Genomic DNA, 13,361 nt, shown 5'->3' with positions numbered 1-13,361 from the left:
AACGTCATCTCTGAGATGACGTTAAATTACCTCATATCTTAAAGGACTACAATAATAATGAACGTAAACTACTCATAGAGCTCTTACTTGTACCACCTGACTGCTGCCGATTAATTTCGCCATTGATAGTGTTGACATAAAAGTGCACAATTTGAAGCTTCAACTTTAATTTCTAGATGTCCATAACTGTTTATTTCACACAGTAAACTTTGTACTAACCGTTTCTGCGAGAGTGTGGGTGACTGTACTGTGCAGAATGAGGTTCTTTTCAGCCATATTAGGACTTTGGCAGCTTCACTTTTCACCAATGGAAGAGACAGTAAAGGGGCGTCGTCCATCATTTTTACAAGCCATGTTTCCATCGACACGTTTTTATCCGAATTAAGTGATATCGAATGAAAAATGCCTTATGGAAATAGTAAAATTCGATGAAATTTCATGAAAATCGACTCAAATGAAATACGTTCGGTCTCATCGGATTTAATCTTGATCGATATACGGCTAATGCAATAAAAGCTGATGGAAACATTATTAGCAGAATAAATAATGAATTGCGATTAAGTTTTATGCCCTTTTATGGTTGCAACACGTCAGAAGACGAGTTCATTTCCGGCCAGTCTGTTTGCACACACATGGCGTATGTCAACAAAGACAGATGTAAGTGGACAAAGGAAAAAGATGCTTCAACCAAAGGGTTTCCGTGAACTACGATCTCCCAGAACTGATGGAGCGCTGTCGTTCCCACACCACAGTCACCTCCGCTGTCGTCAGGCATACGTGCATTGGCATCATCATAGCAATGTTTATAGCGTCGTTGTTTTCTCAGGTTAGTTTTGCTTGTTTTTACGTGGCTTGGTTGAATTCTAATGTAGAATGTGGTCTGTTCTTGTTAACAGACTGTGGCGCTGCTAGTATAACACACCGTTGCCATGCCATGGCTGCTAGTATAACACACCGTTGCCAGTTCAGATACGGAACGGAACAGACTATTTTCTTTAGCAGAAGCAATAGTCATTTTTAAATCAATAAACTCATTTTTAAGTCAATGTTTTGTGTCAAATTATTGATTTATTGATTTATTTGGTTGTTTCATATGTAATAAGCAGGATAATATATAGCGAGGCGGTTGTTATAGCGAATACAACCCCTTCAACAACCGCCTCGCATACATTATCCCATTCATATGACGCTATATAGCTGGCACATAAGCATTATTAGGCTTCAACTTGTGAAATATTGATCATTTGTTGGTAGATGGCGCGATCCGTTTTGTCTAACAAAACTTTGTTCGCAAAAGTTTGCTTGCATGTTGTTCGATTCAGTGCGAAAATAAATGGAAACACCTTAAAATGTCTCAAATCAATTCGATATACCAATTTGATCGCAAAACAGCATGTGACATAATTAAGTACAGGTTTTTATTCGCTTTAAAGCCGTTGGATGGAAACACACTTTCACCACCTTTATCCGCATGAGTTTTTTAAACGAACTTTAGATAATTCGATTGACAAGTGGATGGAAACATGGCTACAGTCTATGGCTCAGACCATTGAGAATTAGCTATGAATATTCACAAAGTTTACATTATTTAATTTTTTTACTTGTTTTGCCTGTAGCTTGTTATTAGCCCATACACATTCCGACTCATTTTGCCAAGCACGGGTCACACATGTTGACAAGCAGATAGGTCCATCATATTCGGTCCAAATGCAATGATTGGACGAACATTTTTGTTTGGTCCTGAGACTTCCACATGTTTAATATTTAGACCACTTCTATTATTGATTGCTTTCAGGAAGTGAAGAGTTTTAACCAGTACTAGTGGTAAAAAGTAACCACTTTAATACTGATAAATACTGACTACATTTGTTTGGAACACTCGAGACAGATGTTAATACCAGGTGTAAACTATTGAGAATTGGTGGAAAGATTCTCACCTTACGAGCAAACAGCAGGTCTCCTTCAGTTCCTCCATTCTTCCCTCGCTCACTCTCAGAGATGCTACATCCTAATCCAGATGAAGACGAGGAGGACGAAGATGCTGACCTAGCGTGACTGTTGCCCTGTGTCCTCTCAGGGCCACTGAATCCATCACACGCCCACTGAGATCCAGGACGCTCCTGCTCTCCATTCATACTGTAAACACTTCTGTTAGAAAGACTGGACTGAGACGAACGGGCCCCATGTGGCCTGTCCCTGTCCTCCAACAGGTAAACTTTTGTCTCATCATCACTGAACAAGAAACTGTTGTTGGAGCATAATGAATCCGGTTGACAGGAAGGCGATTCTGAGGACTGCATGACTGTGGGAAAGAGATGGAAAAAATATATCTAGAACAAAAAAATGGAAGTAGGCAAAAGGCAAATTTGCACATATTGTGGAAAATTAAAATGAGACACTTGCATGCATTTCAGATTGTCTGAATGTCAATGCTATAAGGTATTGCTTTAATGGCAATAACACTTTATGCCATAAATGTTCCAAAGACCATCATTAATGGAAGCAAGGATATCTGACCTTTTTCACAACAGACTTCCCATTGGCAATGTCACAAATTTGATTAGTGACCTTCAAATTGTAAATATCTATTTTTTCTTTATCAAATGCTATAATTTATTAATTGCTAAAACTATTGATTTTGAAACTATTTACCAAGGTTTTTGTTGTGGTTTTTCAGACCCTACTGCATTCCAAAATGAACCCAATTTTGATAAAACCAAATACAACCAATGCCAATATTACATTTATTTTATCCATAATGTTTTGTCTGAGCCATTACAGAATGCATGGGGTCTGTCTAGAGTAGACCCTCTGAGATCAGAGAGAAGCAAGGAGCATGCAAGCCTGTGCAAGTATGTAGTGTGTGCAAGGTTGTGTAAGTGAGTGCTGTCTAGAGCAGGGAAATAGGGGGAGGGGTGCAGTGGGATGCTTTAACACTAGTGGTTAAAGAGGGCAGCTAGGGTGTCTCCATTTCTTTTTTATTTTCTGACTCCTCTCCTCCCTCTGGTAAACACACACACACACACACACACACACACACACACACACAAGGAAAGGGGCTGGGGCATTAAAACACCCGGAGACAAACACACCCTCACTTTTCACTTGCTCATGTCCCCTGCCCATCCCCCAACCATTTTTAACATCTCTCTTTTTCTCCCTTGCTCTTTTCTCTTCAAGAGTGCCTCTTCATTGCAAATCCATAGTAAAAACAAAGTATACATCTCTCCTCCTGTATTCCTCCAATCTGTTTCTCTGTCTACCCTTCTTGTTTCTTATTAAGACTGTTACTCTCGCACTCTGTGCTGCTCAGTCAGCAGCAATGAAAATGACAGTTAGGGTCACTTATGGCTTCACTTCTGTTCTGCACTCACACACATGCAGTATATGTCAGCACTAACACTCTAAATTCTTCTGCATTGTTATGCACTTCGAAATCTCACTCATTTTCAACTTTCTATACATGCTTTTTTTTTTTAACGGAACATGTATTACTGTTCGTGTGAGATACGATACGATAATGCCTGGGATGTGATTCTAAATGTAATCACAACCCCGACATTATCGTTTGTAAAACATACAATTTTATGTATTCTTACATACATGTATACATGTTACATGATTATTCAAATGATAAACATATCATTCTTCACACAAATTATTGCACGTGACTTAATTACACACCCACCCACACACACACACACACACACACACACACTATACGCCGAGTTGCAGTAATGGGACAATTTCAGATACATGAGACTATATCAAATATCAGTCTAACTAATAACATTTTAACAATCAAAAGTGAGCAATGCAAATATAATTCTCATTCTATTCCTGTGTAATGGCACGCTACCCAATAACGAATAGTTTTGAAAACATCTTACCTTCAGGCGCGCCTGTAAAAGCAACGCAAACCCTTCAGAACGATTCCTTCTACTCTTTCCCTATCCCACAGACCATCTCTCTCTCTCTCTCTCTCTCTCTCTCTCTCTCTCTCTCTCTCTCTCTTTCGCTCTCTCTCTCTCTCTCCTCACTTCCCGAGCGTCAACATGTGCATAAACACACGTGCCCAATCCAGTGCCATCCACGCACAGGCTCTCGTTGGCCGCTGCCGTCAGATAGTAACCATCTTATTGGTCTACACTATAGCCAGTAATTGCTCCGCTCTTCTGCTACTGGCCAATGACTCGTAACTCCGCCCATGCGTTGTGTGTGTGTGTGTGTGTGTGTGTGTGTGTGTGTGTGTGTGTGTGTGTGGCAAACTTGGCATGGAGAGCATCGGACCCGAAGTGTAAACACACGCAGGTTGAAGAGATATAATACACAAGGTATCATAAAATCACAACTTTTCACACCACAACCTCATTATCACGCGGTAAACGAACACCGAAAGACAGCTAATCTACAGACCCATGACAGACCCGGACATACGTGAAGTCTGTATTCAATATCTTATCACATTCGAGCAAGATTTCGTTTGCTCAATAGATGTACAGTTTTTTCGTTGATGTTTCTGTTTTTAATGTACGAAAAATGAATGCACAACATTTTAGATTGTTTTTAATTGTTTCCAAAAAATGCATTACATAATATCTTTTTATACAGCCACTACACCCACTTCTATCTATCTATCTATCTATCTATCTATCTATCTATCTATCTATCTATCTATCTATCTATCTATCTATCTATCTATCTATCTATCTATCTATCTATCTCTGTCTGTCTATCTATCTATCTATCCAGTGCTGAGTGATTAATCACATCCAAAATAATGTGTTTGTGTTTACATGTGTTTCATTTGTATAGGCTATAAATATGCACATGCATGTCAGTTAAAGGGTTAGTTCACCCAAAAATGAAAATTAAGTCATTAATTACTCACCCCCATGCTTTTCCAACCCCGTAAGACCTTCGTTCATCTTCGGAACACATAAAGATATTTTTGATTGAATCTGAGAGCTGGATCAGTCCTAGATAGACTGCCTAAGGGACTGGCTCTTGACGGCCCATAAAGTCATTAAAGAAAAGGTTTAAATATTCCATGTGCCTACAGCGGCTCAATTATAAGTTTATCAAGCGACGAGACTACTTTTTGTGCGAAAAAAACATAAATAACGACTTTATTCCACTATTCCATTACTTCCTTATGGGCGCATGCGCGAGAACTGAGACGAGGACGTTCTCATTCGTCTACTTTTTGTTACTGGCTGCTCACCGCTTAGGAGTTTTACCGCCACCTACCGTATAAAATGATGATCCATATATAAGGCGCTCCGGATTATAAGGAACACTGTCGTTTTTTGAGAAGATTAAAGGCTTTTAAGTGCACAGCGCGCATCTTCCTCTGCTTGTAATCAGAAAGTTTTGCGCATCTTATACGGTAGGTGGCGGTAAAACTCCTAAGCGGTGAGCAGCTGGTCACTTTCGAACAATAGGTGGCACAGTTATGAAATTGATACGTTGTGATCAGAGTGAGATGACAATGACACATACAAAGTTTGGTGTCAAAATGTGAAGGCATTGCAGAGATAAAGCCTAAATAGTCATTTTGGCAGCATGCCTCAACTTTGATGCTGTGGTATACGAAAACGTTTTTGTCTATTGTCACGCAATCCATAACTTTTAGTCGGCATGGTCTGGAGATGATTTGATTCGATTTTGGTGAAAATCTGACCAACGGTCTAGGAGAAGTTCGAAAAAGAAGGTTTATCAAAGAAATAAAGATGGCGGACCGGAAGTTTTGCTGATTATGGCAAACCTGATATTTATGTTTTCGGCATAACCCAAGGAATCTATTAACATCAGTTTAATTGCAATAGGCAAATTTATTCAAAAGTAATTAGTATTTTTGGAAATTAATTATAACTTTTGACCAACGGGTGGCGCTGTCTCAAAATCTTTTGAGTACCTTCAGGGTATGCTGCTTATGGCACACACTGAGTTTCGTAATGTTATTTGTTTAGTATAGCATTTTATTTCACAAAACTCTATTGAAGTCAATGGGAATTTCACGTTTTGTTCTATTATAGCGCCACCTAGAGGCTCAGCCCCACAATTTTTTTAATTTGTCCTCAGAGTGAGCCCATACATGTGTGTGTCAATTTTGGTGAAAATATCTCAATTTGCTTCAGAGTTATAGACATTTATATGAAAAAACACGTAACAAATGACTGACACATGACTTTGTTTGAATTTTACTACCCCTTACTATCAATATTTTCGAATTTTGGAATTAGAGTTTAGCTATCGACCTATGTTTCCGTTTTTCTGACGGTGGTTTCGTCTCGATCAGAACAGCGGTTTCGAAAATATCGCCAAATGTTTTTTTTTTTTGCGCTAAATCGCTACGCTACACCAACCATAAGACGAAACCCAGCATGTTTGGTATCGTTGGACTCGGCAATGATTCAGGAATAGGGATGGGTATCGTTAAGGTTTTATCGGTATTACTACTCTTACCGATACCGCCTATCGATCCGGTACTTTAACGGTATTCTTATCGGTTCTTTTTGGTGTTTTTTTTTATTATTTATTTATTTATTTATTTTAAGAATTAAGAACATAATTAAACTTTATATTTTGAAATGTAAAATAGAAAAAGCAAAACGAAGAAAAATATATTTTTGTTATGCAGCAGTGTGCAGGCTTTTTTTGTTTATACAAGTACAAACACAAGAATACAATTAATCAAAGATACAAATTATATACAAAGTGCTTTAATTTCAGGAAGGTCTACTAACATATCTTTTCAGGTAATTGTTTCTGTCTGAAAAGAAACCTAGTAATCAAATATAAAATAGCACTGTATAGTTTATCATAGATAGAATAATGCTTATTAAATCTAAAGTTACTCATTCAAAAGCTGTGAGTGATTTTCTCTGCCTTTTGTTGTTTGATTTGCATTAATGGCTGAATCGTCAGCAGGTTTAGGCTATTAGACTGCTGCCCCTTTAAGACCAAGTGCAGATAATGGGGACTGATGCACCATAATTTTCTCCCTATTATTTACGTCCATTTAAGACATAATTGTGTTTAAGTGAATAAACTGTGTTTAAGTGAATCTCAGAGCTGGTCATTTTGACATTTTTTATTTATATAGTTAAGGACACACGAAGCCCAAGTAGGCTTCTTTTCTTGTCTCGTTGCAGTCCGTTTCGGAGCGCGCACCGCCTTGTGAACAGCGTCTCTTGCACAGGTTTTTGTGTTTTTAATAGCCATTTTCTTGATCTTGCAACAGTAGTAGACGGCATTTTGCAACAATCGCCGATCGTGCTGATTCTGACGGTTACGTTTGGGTTTTAGGAAGAACTGACAGCGCTCCGCATTGCTGTGAAGTAAAGGAAGTTAAGCTGGACAGATCGTCTCGTTTTTTAACGGTTTTATCTCAAATATCTTCTTTTTATAATCTTTGGAAGCCGAAATACAAAATATATTATAATAATATCCCAGATCTAAAGTGTAACTACGTTGAATGTTTAGTTCTGTCCTCATTGTCACTCATTAAGCAAGGGCTGTCGTGTTGTGCGTGCTGTGGCTTTGCGTGAGAGATCGCTCTCTCTCTTCTCTCTCTCTCTCTTCTGAACTAATTGCAAATTTGCATCACAGACAAATGGTTTAATTAAAATATAGTTTATATATAGAAATGGCTGGCGATATAAACATGCTCAAGATAACGTCTTTATAGGAATAATAAATAGTAGCCCAACTTGCGTGTATTTACTTAATTTCTCCAGTACCGACAGCAGAACCGATAACGTCCGAGCTTATCGATACAGCGGTCTTGCAAAATTCAGTACCGGGGCCCGTTTAATACCGGGTTTCGGTACCCATCCCTACTCAAGAGAGGGTTCCCTGCATGTGAACAGGTAATGAGCAAATGGATAGTTGAGGCTATCTCATTGGCTTATGAAGCGGGCAGACAGCTTTCACTAATGGCTGTACGGGCCCATTCTAAGAGGAGTATGGCGGCCTCTATGACTTTAAATTCGGGTGTTTCCCTTCTTGACATTTGTAATGCGGTAGGATGGTCCTCTCCGCATACATTTGTCAGGTTTTATGACCTAGACCTCTCCACTCCTGGGGCTAGGTCACTTGCTTCTTAGTGTGCACAAATGTTATAATCATGGCCAAAGCAAGCAGCACAGAAAAACAAGAAAGCAAAGGTTTTATCGGAGCAAAGCAAACAGAGAAAGTGATCATGTTAAAAGAAGAACGGGGGTTAACATTATTCTGACTAATTCTGATTAATTATTCCGCAAATTATTTTATAAAATCTTTATGGTGCCCTGGTGGCCTGTATACAGTAGCCAGCAGAATTCTCAAAAGTGATTTAGCATTTACACTATATATTTTTACATTAAGCAGCAATACTTCAAAAAAGTATAATTAAAACTAGATTTCTTAGTGGTTTTGAGGATATTACTATAAATTACAGCAACACCTCCCCCTTTGCCTTTCAGACGAGTTTCATGTTTATAACTGTAATCTTGCTGGGTGAACTCATTTAAAGTAATGTAATCGTTTGTTTTTAGCCAAGTTTCTGTCAAGCACAGCACATCTAGATTATAATCTGAAATCATATCATTAACTATGAGCGATTTTGAAGTAAGGGATCAAATATTCAGCAACCCAAGCTATATCTGTATTATATCTGTTTTTTATTTGTTGAATATTAATTAAATGTTGTGTCTGTGGGAACAGACACAGTCTCTATATGATATCTAGGTGAAAGAGGCTCTATGTGATGGGATTTATCTGACCTTGGTGACGTGAGGCCGCTAGCAGACGGTCGGTTTAGCCAGTCTGTCTGCTTCCTGACCTGGTGCCAAAATTTGTCTTGTTTTAGCTCTAAGACTATGAGCCAAATTACTAGAGAAGAGCAGCACCAGCCCAGCAGGGATGAATCTCTTTTCAACAGGTCAGGCTTGCCCCAAAAACTTTACCAATTGCCTATAAATTCTACATTATTTTGCGGACACCACTCAGACAGCCAACGATTAAGTGAGGACAGTCTACTGACTATCTCATCACTCCTGCGAACAAGAAGGGGGCCAGAGCAAATTACATTGCCTGACGTCATACATGCGAGTTCACAGACCTCTTTAATATTAATTTGGGTGATCTCCGACTGGCGAAGTCGAACATCATTTGTGCCGACATGAATAATGATCTAGAGAATTTACTATTAGCATTAGCTAGCACTTTTAAATTTGCTGTGATGTCAGGCGCTCTGGCTCCCGGCAAACATGTGACTATGTTTGCTGGTGTCTCTATTTTCACGTTCCGTGTGATTGAATCACCAATTACCAGGGCACAATCAACAGGATTCTCAGTGGGTGTTTCACTGAGTGGGGCAAATCAATTTGTTATGGGAATCGGAATGGAAGACTGGTTCTTTGATCCGCGACTACAGTGGCGATGCCTAACCGTCACCCATCTGCCCTGCTGCACAGGCTCTACTTAAGCTGGAACCGAAACATGTGAAGAGTTCACAATGCATCCAAAACACTATATAAAGATCTAGCATTCTTACTATCCTCAATTAAAGTTTGTTCACAAATAGACCACTTAAGCACCAGAAACTCAAGAGGTGGTAGTTATTTTCTGCTGGTGTTAATGTATGGGACCAAAAACCAACAACTTAGGGCTGTGTTGAAAAAAATCAATTCACCAATTCTGAATCGATTTTCATATTAATTTCTATTAATTTAACTCTCTTTGTTTGTTTTTTTTCACTCACCAAGCCTATCACTTGAAACCAATATCCATCCCGTCTTAAGTGTCCGCGCCAGCAAGTGCGTTGGGCCGTTTAGTGAAACTGACGCACATATAGCCTATAATCTAATGGCAGATGTAAAACCGTAAATCTTCATGAGTCCTAATAAATACAGTGCATGTTCTCAATAACAGTTTAAATAAATGAAAGAATGATTTAAACTATGTTTTACTTCTGATATAAACATTTAGATTAAATATGCCATTCTCATTAATGGAGTTAAACACTTAAAATACATGAAATTATTACTGAGAAGTTATGAAAAAAAATGTATATTCAATAAATACAAATATTTATTTGTTGTGGATGCAATGCTATTGAACACTTTACCACTGGCATGCTGTGTTTTAATGTTTTAACTAGAGATAATTGCTAATCAATGGCAACTCTGGCCGTAGAACTAACGCAACCGCTGTGTCATTTCGTGTACACGTGGAGGGCTATTCCGGGCATTTCATTGTGGCTACTGGGAATAATTCAACATGGATATTCTCTTCAGTTAAGACGTAGACCACCCCGTCTCAATGGTGTGGTCCCGTCACTGACATAGCCCCAAAACGCCACCCTTCTGAGAAAATTTTCAGTCTGCACAAGAAAGGAGCGATAGAGCGTGTCCCTCTGAGCGAGCAGGACAGCAGATTTTACAGCCGCTATTTCGTGGTAGAGGACTTCGTCCGATTCTGGACCCAAGACCCATCAACCAAGCACTTCACAAGCGCGCGTTCAGGATGACAACACTGAATTATATCCTGGCACAAATCCATCCTGGGGACTGGTTCGCTTCAGTAGATTTAAAGGGACACTTCACCCATTTGCATTAAGCTTTGTATCTTTAGAAACCCAGTCATATTTTTGAATGGTCATGGTTTATTCCCTTATTTTCCCCTGAGATGGGAGAAATAAGAATTTAAGTGTCTTACTACCTGCTTATTATGATGTAAAAATCGTCATTTTGCGTCATGATAAGCAGGAAGTAATTTCATTTCAATTTCATTCAAAGTAGAGACTACAAACATTAGCTCATTATTATTCAAGGGTGTGGGACCCACTCACCCTACAGGCCTATTACAGATCAGTGGGTGGGACTTCACTTGCACATACTAAATCAATATCAGCCATCTTGTTTGGAAGCTAAGCTAACAAGCGCTGTGGAGACAGGAAGTATGATAATGACGAAAGAAACTAAACAAAATATAGAAGAAGAGGATTTTGAAATTCTACTGCTCGAATCCGATCTTCGTGGCTATCTTTACGAGCCGCAATTTAGTGAAGTGCAGCTGAGGCTGATGGAGGAACAGGAGGCGGCTGCGTGTCGCAGTCGAGGAGCCCGGACTGGTTCGAGCTGGGTGGACTGCTGGTGCATGTGCTCTCACTGCATGTGTAACCCCTCACACCCGGGTCCAACTCGACCCGCTCCGAGCGGGCCTCGAACCCGGGTCTCCGGCGTGAGAGTCAGGCGCTCTAACAAGGAGGCTAAAGACTGCAGCCTCTAGCGTCTGTCGCTAGAGCGCCTATTGAGATCGGGGAGTGAGGTTTACTCGCACAGCAACTACTAGCTGGCATCCGTTACACATGCAACGGACAGAGATAGAGTCCGTCTGCTGCAGAGAATTTCAACAATGGCAATTTCTCCTGGAGGAAATCTCTGAATCAGACGAGCACACGGACGTTTGTGTTGTGATGTGAACCATCCTAGTTTCGTGCTCACTGAACATCCAGGTATCATGTAATGCAACATATAGAAAGAAATACAAACGAGGAGTCATTCACTAATGAGTTAGCCAATGTAACGTTAACGGGGCTCGTTGTTGTGGGAAGAAGGAGGCAGGAACTGGGAAACATTTAAATAGTAAAATGAACAAATACAAAACGAAAGTACAAGCCAGCAGCCCCTCATTGACGACTGCTGTAACGTTACACACAACAGAAACAAAACACATCATAAAATCAGGTCTGTTTCTCTCTCGATCTGCCATCATCGCTCCTCATTTTATGCTTTCACTTCTCCGTGAGAGACTGTGAAATGTGGAGCTGTGTAATGTGGTGCATTGTGGGAGTTGTTGTCTTACATACAGATGCGCCCTTCGTTTATTTGTCTTCTCTCGGTCAAGAGGGCACCAAATAAAAAAATTATTTTACATTCGAATACATATATGATCCACTTTCAATAAAGATTAATGTTGAAATGGGTGAAACACTCCTTTAAAGGACGCATACTTCCATATTCAAATAGCGACGTGCCACAGGCGCTTCCTGAGATTTGCTTTCGAAGGCACAGCATACCAGTATTCAGTGCTTCTGTTCGGGCTGCCCCTACTTTTTCCAAGTGTGGTTGCAGCGCTTTCTCCCCTCAGAGCGAGTGGAATGCGCATTTTGAATTGTCTGGACTATTGGCTGATTTTAGCTCACTCAAGGGATGTGCTAATCATTCACATGGAAACACTGCTTCGCCATTTGGATACACTAAGACTGCGTGTGAATGTGCAGAAGAGCATGTCTATCCCAAGTCAGACTATAACATATCTGGGCGTGTTTCGACTCGTGGCAATGTGAGCCCACCTCTCTCAAGTGCTCATAGTGACAATTTAATGGACTCTGCGCTGTTTCAGACCAGGCAGGTCTGTTTCACTGAGGGAATTTCTGAGGCTTCTTGGGCCTCAGAAAGGGCTGATGGCGGCGGCTTCTTCAGTTCTCAAGATATGTTCAGCCCAGGAGTGCCTTTGGGAATAGTGATGCAACGGTCTTGATGGAATGTGTCAACCTCATGCTGGGGAGAAGTGTGCTTTGGCGTGCCTGTCTCAGGTCAGTGGTCGGAGTGGCACATAAACTGTTTGGAATTAAACGTGGTATCCTTAGCCCTGGAAGCTTTTCGGTCGAGGTTGGAGAAGCAGCATGTACTACTTTGAGCCGACAAGATGTCTCTGGTTTCGAGTCTCCTGTTGTGGGTGGATCGACACTTCCTCACCATCAGAGCGGCGCATATCCCAGGTCTCCTAAACCAAAAGCATGTCTCGGACATGCTTTCGAGGAACAGGATTCCTCAAGGATAGGATTCCTCAAGGGCTTCATCAGGGATCGGTGCGAATGATTTGGGATCGATTCGGGAGGGTTCTCGCTTGTGGCAAACAGATCAACGTCTGCCCAGACGTTGATCTGTTTGCCACAAGCGAGAACCCGCTCTTTCAGACGTTTTTCTCGCTATCTCACTCCCCGCTGACGGGAGATGCCCTGACAATCGCATTGGCCGAAAGTCAGGCTTTACATATTCCCTCCGGTGAAGATGCGGTGAGCGTCAGTGATCCTTGTGGCCCCGAACTGCCCGAACCAGTCCTGGTTTGCGGACCTGAGAGAGATAATGGTGGCTACCTCATGACGAATCCCCCTCATGAAGGACCTGTCTTCTCAGGTGAATGGCACGATATGGCACCCGAGCCCCGAGCTGTGGAACCTTCATGTGTGGCCGCTTCAGGGACCTTAAATGAGCGAAATAATATGCATTCATGACTGCTGAAATGAGTGAGACACTCGCGGAGGCATGCACGCCTTCTATTAAGCGCCTTTACTCTCTAAAATGGGG

General features: G+C 40.7%; 1 protein-coding gene and 1 pseudogene across 1 annotated transcript in view; both read right to left on the bottom strand.

Annotated features, from left to right (window-relative positions):
- Positions 1-4,012, bottom strand: part of LOC120495089 (uncharacterized) — a 38,338-nt gene extending 34,326 nt beyond the window's left edge. Inside the window, exons 1-2 of the mRNA XM_039694494.2 lie at positions 3,891-4,012; positions 1,938-2,302 (exon numbers count right to left, since the gene is read on the bottom strand). Of these exons, the coding sequence (XP_039550428.1) occupies positions 1,938-2,300 (363 nt within the window). The 5' untranslated portion in view covers positions 2,301-2,302; positions 3,891-4,012. The remainder of the gene's footprint in view (positions 1-1,937; positions 2,303-3,890) is intronic.
- Positions 4,013-8,786: 4,774 nt separating this feature from the next.
- On the bottom strand, positions 8,787-12,765 carry LOC148976945 (uncharacterized; annotated as a pseudogene).
- Positions 12,766-13,361: the final 596 nt, after the last annotated feature.

This window comes from Pimephales promelas, chromosome 12 (genome assembly GCF_988280905.1).
Source record: "Pimephales promelas chromosome 12, fPimPro1.hap1.1, whole genome shotgun sequence".
Taxonomy (NCBI): domain Eukaryota; kingdom Metazoa; phylum Chordata; class Actinopteri; order Cypriniformes; family Leuciscidae; genus Pimephales; species Pimephales promelas.
The sequence above is the reverse complement of the archived record's forward strand: the minus strand, read 5'-3'. Positions and strand labels throughout refer to the sequence as shown.